At 39.5% G+C, this 13,104-nt stretch overlaps 1 protein-coding gene and 1 long non-coding RNA gene across 2 annotated transcripts; one reads left to right on the forward strand and one right to left on the reverse strand.

The window, feature by feature from the left end:
• Positions 1–10,183: 10,183 nt before the first annotated feature.
• On the forward strand, positions 10,184–11,126 carry LOC135350431 (uncharacterized). The gene is made up of 2 exons (XR_010399149.1): positions 10,184–10,760; positions 10,812–11,126. It is a non-coding gene; the product is annotated as an uncharacterized LOC135350431 (long non-coding RNA).
• Positions 11,127–11,688: 562 nt separating this feature from the next.
• Positions 11,689–13,095, reverse strand: LOC135349381 (uncharacterized). Its single transcript, XM_064547915.1, has 4 exons — positions 12,978–13,095; positions 12,535–12,925; positions 12,005–12,394; positions 11,689–11,887 (listed from the first exon to the last, which is right to left on the reverse strand). The coding sequence occupies exons 1-4, from the start codon at positions 12,993–12,995 to the stop codon at positions 11,829–11,831; spliced, it is 858 nt and encodes a 285-aa protein (XP_064403985.1). The 5' UTR covers positions 12,996–13,095; the 3' UTR covers positions 11,689–11,828.
• Positions 13,096–13,104: the final 9 nt, after the last annotated feature.

The following is a 13,104-nucleotide window of genomic DNA, read 5'->3' on the forward strand; positions in this document are numbered from 1 at the left end:
GTTGTAACATTTAATTACTCAAAAATGGCGTCTTTAGTTACTATTGTCCGCCTCAGTTTACAACTTAATTTCGTGATGGGATCAGAAGATATGGACATTGAAATATAAAAGAGAACTGCAGTTATTGACACGACTGGGTTATTCCATAAGAATTGCCTATAGCTAAAGGGTGACCTTTCAGAATTCTCCGAAGCATCACGTATAGATAGAGCTAATAATTAACACACATAACAATTTAAGGTTATTATAATTATTGCTTCTGAGATAAGGCCACCTCTTAAAAAAGAAAAACAACTTATGATTAGAGTGTTTCCAGAGTGTATTCTTGTAGCTTACGTAACAACTAGGGTTTCACAATGTTGTGTGGCCAGATTATGGGATAACATTTAGCAATTTGGTTTGATTGAAAGGTATACTGTACAGCGGATAATTTTCGTTGGTGCAATTTTCATACAAACTACCTATTTGTATTCGTACAGGTCAGGATGGTGACGTGATGAAAGTTTTAATTTTTGTAGCCACTGATACGAAAATTTCCACCATACAAAAATAACTATAAGGTAATTGGCAGAAATTATGCTCTATAGCATCATAGATAGAGTAGAAGAGGGATTGGAAACGGAAGTACCCTCGAAGTACCATCTGTGTATCTCCGCGGTTTTAATCGAGGATTACTTTTTAACACGAGGGCTAAACATGAATAATTCATGAGAATTGTTTTGCTCTCTGTAAGAAGTCCACGAGCAGTTCTGCTGCTAAACATCAACTTTCTCTAATACTTGAGGCCATTTGGGACACAGCTATATCAAAGGTACTATAGAAACACAAACATGAAAAAGCGCTCTGTGTACCTCTAGCTACTTCACGACAATCGAGATTATATTTTCTTTGTTTCCAATTGATACCTACTATCAGGGGGCATGTGATTCAGTAATGGGGGTAGCTCTGAGATGTACGCTTTGGACACAATAAGTTTCCCGGGCTTTTGCGGGAGTTATGAAGAGATACACGGATGGTCCCAGAGCCACTACGTAGACTTCATTGTAAAACATCACGTGAATCACTTCCGTTTCCAATCCCTCTCTACTCTATCTATGATAGCATATAGGTGGCCGAGTCACCAACATTTTGGTGAATTTTGAAGCACTCGTAAATAATTATGATACATGGGGCTAAAATTGGGTGTGGTTATTAGTATGTATGTTTTGTTGAAATCTGAGGAGGTGCTCATTTTTTGTGGTGACTAAATTGAGGAATGTCCCATAAACGAAGTAAGTACTTTAGTGACACCAATTCACACAATGTACGTGCCGGGTATACAGTGAAAGTTTAGCCTAAGCTGAGTGGGTTTGGCTGTGAGTTAACTTAAGGGTCGTACTGAATGACACAATAAACATACGTGGGTACAGTAACAATCGTCCTGTATAAGGAAAGTTGGACTTGAGCCTATGTCAACAGCTGTTCAGATAGTAACACAGTTAAAAATAGCTTTAATGTTACGGTATACTAATTGCTCATGAATAATTCATAAGATATTTATTTTCTTTATTTCTCATCACAACATTATTTTTGTAACTAGCAATGATTATCAATGAAAAGAGAACATGAAACAATGCTAGCTATTATTGTAGCTAAAAGTATCTATGTCTTGTAATCCAAGGGAGTGGTGTGAGGTCAGCTGGAAAAAACTGAAAATTTTGGCGTCAAGTTTTGTTGACTGCATAGCTTCCAGGTTGTCTTTCTGACCAGTATTCGATGCCTAAAGACTTACTGGAGGGCGGCTCGAAGAGATCTTGTTCATAGAGACCTTACAGCAAAAAATATATCCTTGTTACTACTCTACAGTCGCCATATTGGCCTACAAAAACAGCTAGAAATGGCAGTAACTTTGTTTCAACTTACTCTCTTGAGAAAAACTCTTCGAGTCGCCCTGCCCCTTTATTCGTATAATAAGAAACAGCAGAGTATACGGTAAGGAGGGGTTTCCTGATGCTTAGAATTGACGCCAAGTGACCATTGCCAGATGAGAGCCATTTTACTAGTGTACTGCATTGAACACCCACGCAAATTTGAGCGTGGGTGGAATAGTATACCGTAACCTTAAGTGCTCAATGTACAACAATATTGATTGCCAAGCAGCAGCTTACAAGGTAGAAAAAGATAGAGTGCTGTACAAGTAAAGTACAAGATGGAGATAAGATAAGGAATGTAGTGGTCACCCACAACTTGATGATCTGTTACAGAACACAAAGACAAAACAAAAAAATACTAGCTAAACTGTAACAGGATTACAAAATACAACCGGCACAGTCAGTTAGGTCCCATAATACAGTGCAGCTAGTATCTTCAAAGGTTTCTTAATGGGACTTTCATATATACAATCATGTATGCTTGTAGTGTTGTTTCACACGGTCAGCTAGTGAATAAAGAGCACGACTATTCTCCACACACAATGAAAAGGTAATAATGAGCTGAGCATGCAAACAATTTTGACAGTATACACCTCAAATTATCAGCACGGCCTATAGTCTGTACAGTATCTCACCATAGGCTTTGGTGACGCTGGTGAGAGCAGCAGCTGTCCCTTGTATAACTGAGGGTATGCTGTCTTCAAGATTGGCAAGGAACAGTGGGAACAGTTCATCCATGCAGCTACGATCTGAGGAGAGGGGGAAATACTAAAAGTACAACTGATCAGAACTAAAAAAATACCAGAAGGCAAGTGCTTAATCCAATTGAAACTGATGGATATTGTCATAAGTATGTACACATGTAGTTTAATAGTTAGGGTATGTAATTCTTACCTACCTCATCTGGGAAGCATCCCAAGAAGTTACCACAGGCCAGACAGGCGGCAAAGGGGTGAGTAAAATAAAGAATAGATGATTTACTTGACTGACACTAACCATCTCTCACGGGCTGGCCAGTTATCGTCATGGAAACACTCTAACAGTACACTCTAACAGTACACCTGCATACAGTCTAAGACAATCCTTGCTCACCTGTGTGTGGGGGAGGGTGGATTCCTAAATATGCTTGGGTACAAGTGAGAAATAACGACAAGGTGCATGTAGTTCGAGTTTAGGGGATATGCAAATCTCAAATCAATCAAACAGCTCGTTATTCAGCCAGAGTTTCATCTAGTGGGGGGGGGGGCTGGGGTGAACCTTCTCTCCCAAAATGTGTGTATAATAATGATATCATCACAATAGTACTGTCTATGATGTGCAATATGTAACTAGCTCTACTGTGATGCACTAGCATGTAATAGGGGGTGTGGTAAACAAATGTGGGAGTGGACAGACATTTTGCGGTGTGGTAAACCTTCCCCCCCAAACTTTTAATCCTAGATGAAACCCTGTCAGCCAGTACGTAGGTTACTCACCTTAGTGCCCAGCTCTGCAGTACAGATGCAGGCTGCCTCTCTCACTGCGTGGTTGGCTGCCTGCCTCTGGGAGATGTAGAAGTCCACCTGCACACACACACACATTGACATCACATGCTTTAATATTATACATAGAATTGCTTCATTAATATTAAATATTGAACATTGTGAGCTAACCTGCTACTAAATATTGCACTACCAGAATCGATCTTAAAATACAGCTACATGTATTTGACCCACCAAAGAGTGTCGCTCTAAACATAATAACTGGTAGATTTGGTAAAGACTTCAGAATGGATAAGCAATAATCACACTGAGTCCAAACAGACGGTAAAGACCCACTATACAATAAGTGATATACAGCTTTGGTAAGGTCATACCATTATTTGACAGACATAACTATAGGAGCATGCAGAGCATTTTGGGGCGAGTATGTGCGAATTGTGTATCGGAGTTACGTTGTATAATGTATATGATTTTAATGCTAGCCATTTCAATTACAGCAGTATGCTAAAAGAATTGAGTGCACAGCCCAACAGGAGGAGCAAGGTTATCACAAGAACTCTTGCTGGATCCAAGTACAAGCAGAACAAATTGATAAAAAAACTTCCAAGTGTGCCTGTGTGACCTCATGAAATTATTATTGATGATAAAAACAATCTTCTACTTACTAGGAGTTCTAGCAAGTCATCTGCTGCAGGTGGCCTCAAGAGTCTTAGTTGTGTCTTGTCTGAGCTTCATTGTAGCTAGCTATAGTTGTGCCCATGCACAGCAATTCACGTAAAAGTTGGTAAAAGGTCGTGAGTACAAAAAACAAATATCGTGCCGGTCCATGACAGATAGACACACAGACACACAGACAAAATTGCAACGTTGAGCACTAGGTAGGGACTCGTTTCGCTCGCCCTAATTATTTACCGGTTGAGAGTGTTTCAAAACGAATAGGTGACTTTTTTTATAGCAGTACTACAATTCCATCAACCACATCATCATATGCACTGATTGCTACTAGCTCACCTGCAATCTCGTAGCTGGTCTTAAGTTCCTTTGCCAGTTGCTCTTCTCTGATCTTATACTGAGATGATCAGCCAGCTCCCTCCAGGTTGGTTGTCCAGAGCAACTATTCATCATCCATTAATCAATCACTTCAGTCAAGCAATTAGCATTATCATTGCAACATAAATCTTCAATCTAGTGGAGAAAATGAGATATAATTGAGTGGGTAGTATGATTAAAAACAACATAACGGCACATGTATCTTATAAAACCATTCAAAGTAGGTAATGAAAAGTCACCACTTTAGGTAAAGACTCTAGAGTGGACAAGTAATAATCACACTGAGCCAAACAACACAGACGGTAAAGATCTGCTAGGCAATAAACACTACAACAATAAAAGGTCGTAGCTTTGATAAAGGGTCATACCATTATTTGATGGACATAATTATTACCAAATGGCTGGTTAGCAGTGTGTGGGTAGGTGTGGTTGTCTCTCTTCTGGAGGGAGGTGGACCAGGAACTCCCTCGTAGCTGCAGGGGGGAGGGGATATAACAGGTGCTGGGTATACATGTCTCAATTTGACACAGTGGAACATCTAGACTAACAGTGACTGTAATAAAGAGGTGGTTGAAGTACATGTTTTGGGGGCTTTGGGCTGGTCAACCCGGCTGTATGAAAATGGGTGACCACAAAACTGAATGCTGTGAACTTTATCAGAGCATGAAATACACCTCAGCTATACATTATTAAACGTTAATGGTACACATCTATGAAACATTGCAAGGCGTGTACATGTGTGTGCGTGGGAGGGGGATTAGTATTAACTCAGTCAATAGATAGGAACGTCAACTTAAAAATAAAACCAGGGATGATTCATGCATGGAGGTGAATTTACTGGACATGTACTCTACTGTGGTGCTTACGTAGATGTACGTACGTACATGTATGCTTGAATAAAAGTTTTTATACAGTCTCACTTACTCATTAGGACTCCAACTTAGAATTTAATTTCCCATCCTGGATTCTCAGAATTTTGATGAGGACAAGCTCTTCATCCATTATAATGATATAATGTACGTAACAAGAGGCCTAGATTCAAGGCTATAATGATTAACTGATATTAGAGTAAATAATAATGGAGTAAAACGTTACCGAGGTTAATAGAGTAGGCTACAGAATTTCGTTAGATGTCAATAATCGTTAGTTAAAAGTGCATATAATGCACAAACAAAACGAGATTGATTCTAACTGCCTGCACACACCAATAGGTGGCTAAGGGACTACTAACCAGCGAACATTTAGATGGGCCAAGTTACTTCCAGTTGGAGCTGTGATAGCTAGAAAAAACTGTCCAATCATTCGATTTTCGGCGAGTGTAATCTATTTCTGTTTTTGGCAGAACTAGAGCTAACTGACACATAGCTACTGGGCTCAATCTAGATAGAATACAGTACATGGTGGAGCAATTGCAGAGTCAGTAAACCTGAGCTAGAGTAGTTTGTGCCTGACGAATGTGAAGTGCTGAGTCAGCATACATTCATATATAGTAACACATGCTTGATCAGATGGTGCAAAATATACATTTTTATCACTGCTTGTTTCCTTAGAATGAGTGTCTGAACATACATTGTGTCTGATTATAGATGCCTTACTCTAGCTGACTGCATACTCACCAGCCTCAGGACTTCCTTTGCCTGTTGCTATTCTCCATCTTACTGAGATGGTCCACTACCTCCCTCAGCTCAATAGCAGCATATCATAGGTACGAGAAACTTTTCCATTGGCACGGTGACAATCCAACAGCTGATGCAAATAAAAAACAAAGGGTAAAGACCCCATACACAATAAACATTAACTGAACAAGGGTACTGCAACGGTGGAAGTCGGCAAGGATCATGAGTCCCAAAAGCAAATCATTGTGCCGGTCCATGACATAATTATGGCATACAGACAAAATTGCAACGTTGAAGACTAGGTAGGGACTCGCTTCGCTCGCCCCAATAATAATGGGTTGTATAGTAGGTTGCTTACTCCCTTCATGTACTCCAGATCTACAGTTTGCAAGCTTGCTAAAATTAATTCCTATAAAATTGGTATCTATGTATCTGTCAGTTTCAACTTTCAACACTGGCATAAATATATAGGTATCAATAATATTATTGACAACAAGCGCACAATAATTATTATTAATAAGGCTGATATATCACACAAGTCTTCTTTTGTCAATGATAGTGACCAAATCTTTCATTTTTAAGGCAAGGTATATCACATCAGTTTGTGGGTGCAAATACAATGACTTCACACCTCACTGCATGACAAGTTCAGTTTGTAATTTGGGAGACCACATTTCTGGACGATAAGATAAATAAATAGATAGTTGCATGGCTGATTTTCCTAATCCCAAAATAAATGTCATGTCATAAAATAATTATTCATAACACCAAGATAATTATATCAAAATGACAAATACCGGGTGGTAAAGTACAGATAATTATAAATAATATTACTAACTTCCAAAGAGACATCTCCTGCCACCAGTCTTAGTCGCATAGCTGCAAATAAAATTCATGAACGTACATGCATCATGTGATATGAACATTTGGTTTGACTGCATACTTGCGATGTTCTTTACTCTATTCTGTGAGGCTTCCTTTGCTTTTTTCTATAACATGTTTGCAATCATGTAATTATTATACAGCATTGTCAAGTAATCACTCACCTTTTTTAGTATTAGGGCAATTACACTAATGAAAGCTAAACCGGCAAGAAAAATTACAATAATGGCGATCCCCCAGTAGCCCAGTGCCTGTAGAAAAGGTGTGCACTATGCATAATCATCAAAAATTGAGATTATCTTGTTTGAGCAGTAAAGCTGATACGGTCAACAACTTGGAGGCTGCTATTGACCAGCAGAGAGAACTCAAAGTAGTACGTTGTATCAGCATTATAAGTTCTGGTATGCTAAAAGGTGTGTCAAGCATTGATGTAATCTCATCCGACAGATCTCTGAACAATGGGTCAGTTGTATAACGCACACTGCAGGTCTGCCCACTAGCGCTTAGAGCTATAGATTTGCACTCAACCTCAAACTGATTATCGGTAATTAAAAGACAGTCGAGGTGTGAACCGGACTGTATTGTGTACCTGTGAAGAATTTTTAACTACTAAGCAAAATATTTTATTCTAAGCACACCGTCCACGAGCATTTTTGATTAGGCACTCAACTATGGCACATCCAGTCAAATCTACACTTTAATGGTCACAGATTTCACTGCATGCAAAAATCCCATCACCCACTCACCACTTTGTGGATGCGCTGCTCTACCAGCTGCACTCCCCTGGTCTGTGTGACCACCCTCCAGGTCTCCTGAGAGTAGAGCCTCACACCTTCAGCCGCATAATACCTGAGGGGGAGGGAGAGATACATAGTGAAATACAGTGGAACAATAAACAAAGAACCTTCAGAGAAAAGGGATACTGTACTGATAAGAAAAATGCTTCCGTGTCGTAAATATCAATAAACATAAAAATATAAGTGTCGTACTATAAGAGAGAGGAGGAACAATATAAGAAGGCTAGGCTTAACCAATTATGATAACACAGTAATTTAAATAATAGCGAAAAATATTTGGGTTCTATAATAACAGGCCTATAAGATGCAAAAATATATTGTGTACACTGCATGGCATGTATGGTGATGTTGGTGTGTACACTGTATGGTGGTGATGGTGTGTACACTGTATGGTGATGTTGGTGTGTGTACATAAAAAAGCTGTTTAAGCAAACTAGACGCTATCAAGGACTGCTTTCACTGTAATGAGACAGTGGTTGAAAAATAATAGGTTAAAACTTGTAGGCGATTTTCGAAGGCGACAAAAAACACTGTTTTCTAATCGATATAATAATTGCTTTATATATATATAGCTTCACGATCATGATGTTATAATAAAGTCATTACAGTAACGGTGTATCCGTTTTGCCACTATGTGCGGGATGAATGCTCTCTATTAGCATCTTGTTATAATTATGCCTCGAGGCGTAGCCGCACGAGGGATACGGTAAAGCTGACTGTGTGTGTGTCTGTGTGTGTGTGTGTGTCTGTTCCAGCTGTAACTGCTCAACGGTTGCAATGCGACGAAAACTAACAGCTTCTATAGGCTTCTAGCCACGTTCTCTTGGATTTTGATTTGTGGATTAGCAAACTAAAGCTTCTTTCTCGAGTTATGGCTAGTTTGACTCACATTGAAGGCTGTTGCAGTCTCTTCAGAATCTTTCATAGCATCATCTGTCCGCACAAACTTTCTATTCAACATATGAGTTAGCCTTGCACTAAAGCGCTAGCTTTTTGTTAGCTACAAGACTCAGAAAATACCTGTTAAAACAGCTAGCTAGCAGTAGCCATTTGTGAAATTGATCTCTTTGGACACACCCTTTAATTATTCCTATGGATGTAATGCGCATGCGCGCTCATTCCCCAGATCCAGATCCTCCTGGCAGAATCATATTTTTCTTGAGGGCCTGGTAAGCCACAAAACACTACTATAGATAACAATATGCATGTACACAAGTCTTTTCTTCTTAAATATTATAATTATACACTGCATGAACTACAGATCCAATTTTTTTCTTTCTTGAGGTCCTGGTATTAAAGCCACATAATACAACAATAGATGCATGTAATAAGTCTTTTCTTCTCAGTGACTTTATATAGATAAGCTAACTTTATGAAATAATTATGCACTTCCGCTTATAATTAATTGAAAACAAAATCTTCTTCTTTGTTGCTTCCTAGATCCTTGAGGTCCTGGTATAAGCAGCCACAAAACACAACAATGATACCATAATTATACAATTGCAAGTCAGTTTTAGACAGATTATTTTATACACTTTTCCTCTTCTATACTTTCTCTTCTATACTTTTGAGCGAAAGCAAATCATGGCGAGAGGCATTAGCACAGCGCCAGCTTGAACACTAGTTTCAACAGCAATTAGCCAAGTATATATATTGGATCAGAAACGCAGTGAGTGCATGAGTCAATGGAGTTAGGTCATTGCATGGTCAACGCATTTTCCAAGCATGCATGCAGGATAATGGTCTTTTCATACAAAATTACCTGTATTGAAAGTTGTATCTATACAACTTTCAAGAAGAAGCTTTATGCATTGTATGTGTCCAAACACGCACGCTATGTGCAAGGGAGTATAGCCATTGATCGTCTTTAGGTTGATTGTGCATGTTCAGTACATGCATCATGCTTTAGTAGTTCCTTTATTAATTAATTGTGAGTTGTTATTGCAGCATGCTTTGTGAAGTGTGCTATACCTAGTAGGTGATTCTGGAAAGATATAGTTTGGATTAGCTCCTTGGGCTAAGAGAAGTACAGTAGACTCTCGTTAATCCGGTCACCCTTGGGACCATGCAGCTTGGCCAGAATAGCGAGGTGGCTGCAGCTCAGGAAATAGCCGCGGCCTAAAAACGACCTTACCTCGAATCTAATGACTATTTTTGCGGTTCTTGTCTCGAGGATAATGTAGGATAATGATCATTCTGTTATATTGGGTGTGGTTGAGCAAATAAAATTGGATCTTGGCTAGTGTTCTTCAAAACGCTGTATCTGATTCTCTGCATTCGCTTGACCAAATTGTTTATCCAGTTGCCTAGAATGTGCAAGAGATAGTATACACATTATATAACATAGGAGTTAGAAGCCGCAAAAACGAAAATTGATCTATGTAAACGTCATTAACCACACGCTTCCGTTGCCAACACTATCCTTAACCTAGCCTCGATCCCAGGCCGAGTTTTCGCTTTTATAACGGTTAGGCAAACATGGTACTAGTTGTCTGCGCATGCGTCAGTCGTTCGTCAGATTCTGACCAATGGATATTCTCGTTCACTTTCGTGACATTTATATTCGTGTACTATCGTGTACTAGAAGTCAGTTCCCGTTTTATCATTATTGGAATCGATTGGAATGGCTCTTAGCTGAAGCTTCTCTCTTCTCTGAAGCTTATTCTGAAGACTGAACAACAAGGGAAGAGGTATAAAGCTTTGTCAAGCTTGTTAAGGTCAGATATTTTTGTGTGGGCCCTATGGCCGGCTATGCTATCAAGTCTTGTTCATGTTTGGCAAGAATGTAGGTAGACTATAGTTTCATCATTAATATGGTGGATCAAGTGAAGAGTGTGAGCTAGAGAACTTGGTGCTGCCATCATCAGCTCGTCGACAATGACACTATAACCGAGAAATTTAATATGTATAGATCTACACGTATTTAAAATGTCTACTTCTCTGTACAGGAGCAATGGCTAATATCCAGCTATCCCAACAGTGCTCCTCTTGGCTATACTAACGGACGAGACTGGACAGTTTGAGGTAAGGGTTTAACCGTCTTTGGTTTCTTTTAATATTGTCCTATACTCACAGACACAGGACTGGAGTATGACCTGCTCATTCGAGCGTTGCTGGGTAGCTCAGAGACATCAAGAGAATCTACGTTTTCTCAAGCAATGAGTTACGAGTTGGGGCCTAGAATCAGAGAAGTCCAGCAGGCTGCTAAATCTTTTTGAAACGTAATTTGAAGGCATTCAATCATCCTGAAGTTGCCCTGGGTCACTGTAATTGTGCTGCAGCACAACTGGCAACTCCCCAGGCCTTTGTGAAGCAGCTCCCTATGTGCATCTTTTGTGTACTCACTCTGTGCATTTTCTGTGTACAAATTTCTATTATTGATTTATTAAATATTTTTGCCGACCACAAATATACAATGAAAATTTGACGCATGCGCAGACAACTAGTACCAGGCCCAGTTGTTCGCCTAACCGTTATAAAAGCGAAAACTCGGCCTGGGATCGAGGCTATCCTTAACCTTGCAAGTTGCTGTGAGTCTGACCTCCTGCAGGCGTGCCTGTGTGATCTCAGGCTCAGAAGGTCCCCACCTGAGTTCCTCTGACCTGCTGTAGGTGTACCTGTGGCCTCCATGCAGAGTCTCTGCATGTATCTTGTCTAAGCCTTTGTTGCTGAGTGTCTGAGTGTAGCTATACAGCTCTTGTGTAGGTCCCTATATATAGTTGATAGTTCATACATGATAGTTCATTGGCAGCATACTACCAACTGCCTAGTCGGCAAAGATGCTGAAGTATACATCAGCATCTTTGCCGACTAGGATACTTACACAATCATGCAATTAACTATTATAGGTATAATCCCACGAAATTTACCAGTCTATATACGGTATATATAGTATAGCTAATTACTCAACATGCACTGCGTACTAAAATCAAGTCTCATGCATGTAACAAACCAGGCAGATATAAAAGTATTATAATTCACTCAAAAATGTGACTTTACAGTATAATTTATACACCTCGAATACTGCTGTTACTAGCTATATAGCATAATTACCTTTAATAGCAGTTTGACACTAACTGTCCTACTCTATTGCTATAGGACAACTGCTGCAGCTGAAAGAATTACCCAGAACACGTACGCTGTTTTTTTACCTGCACGAATAAAAAAGTATTGATGCCACGGTATGGTCACATTACATAGATAGATATACTCCAGATCTCAATAAACAGGCTTATATAGACGCGTAAATGGTATGTAATTATACTAACTTTTACTAGCTGTCTCTGGTACAGCTATCTCTGGTATAGGTATAGCTGTCTCTGGTATAGCTGTCTCTGGTATAGTTGTCTCTGGTATTCGAATGGTGCGAGTTAAAATTCCCTTGGTTGTCTCGTTACATTTGGACGTCACTATTATCCTTGCATGGACATCCACCACGGCATTAAATGATACAGAGAATATTGCTACTAAACTATTGCTTTCTGCAGAAATAGTGATGTATTCAGTTTCAGTGTTATTCTCAAATAACTGGACGGTGTAGTAACTAGGATCATAATTCCCATTATTGTGTGCCCAGCTAACTTCCACACTAGCAGTGTTATAGTCCTCTGGTCTGAAAAGAGATCCTATCACAGGAGAAGTCACATCTAAAGGAGGACCTATATAGTAAAGAAATATTAAATGACATTACTTTAACACCCCCTCCAATATTAAGCATTAAACCATATCCCCGATCGCCCTCTAGGGCAATAGTCTTAGCGGTGGATTATGATTGGTTTTAATATAGACTGCAATTTACCTGAAGGTCTGTGCTGCTGGGCTTCAGCATTTTCAGAACTCACGCTACAAGTAATAAAAAACTCCGGCAATGACGAGTTTAGCACGAACAGATCTGCTTCCATCAAAGGTAAAATAGTTGAAGTAAGATTTGTTTTAATAGGACCTAAAACATACTCAGTCCCCGGAGTGTCAAATCCACGCATATATGACAAAGGAAAGTCCGATGGAACATGCGGTGGTGCATAAAGGTTGATAACATCTCCCACTCCACTGCAGACATAAGTAACAATCTCATCAGGACAAACATAAGTTTGGTTGGTTGATTGCAGAGAAGACCTAAGCATCGTCTGACTGGACACATTCACAATCAAACATGTACACACTCCTAGAAGTAGCACTGACCAAGTCATCTGAACAAATAGCAAACCTATTATCTCATAGTTAGTCTATAGATCTACTTACCATTGGCATTGGTGTCATGCTCTTTATGGACGATCTGTTAATGTATCTTCTTTGCCAGTTGGCATTTGTTTTCACAAAGAAGCTGCTTTGCGGATGTATAGAATATTTTAAGGGATTGGTGGTCCGC

This window comes from Halichondria panicea, chromosome 1 (genome assembly GCF_963675165.1).
Source record: "Halichondria panicea chromosome 1, odHalPani1.1, whole genome shotgun sequence".
Lineage (NCBI taxonomy): Eukaryota > Metazoa > Porifera > Demospongiae > Suberitida > Halichondriidae > Halichondria > Halichondria panicea.

Bases quoted from the DNA above. Each gene is read 5' to 3' on its own strand.
- LOC135349381 (XM_064547915.1), bottom strand. The intron at 12,395-12,534 runs GTAAATTGCAGT...TTTACTATATAG, and splicing joins CCAGCAGCACAGACCTTCAG to GTCCTCCTTTAGATGTGACT. The intron at 11,888-12,004 runs GTTAGTATAATT...TTATTCGTGCAG, and splicing joins ACCAGAGACAGCTAGTAAAA to GTAAAAAAACAGCGTACGTG.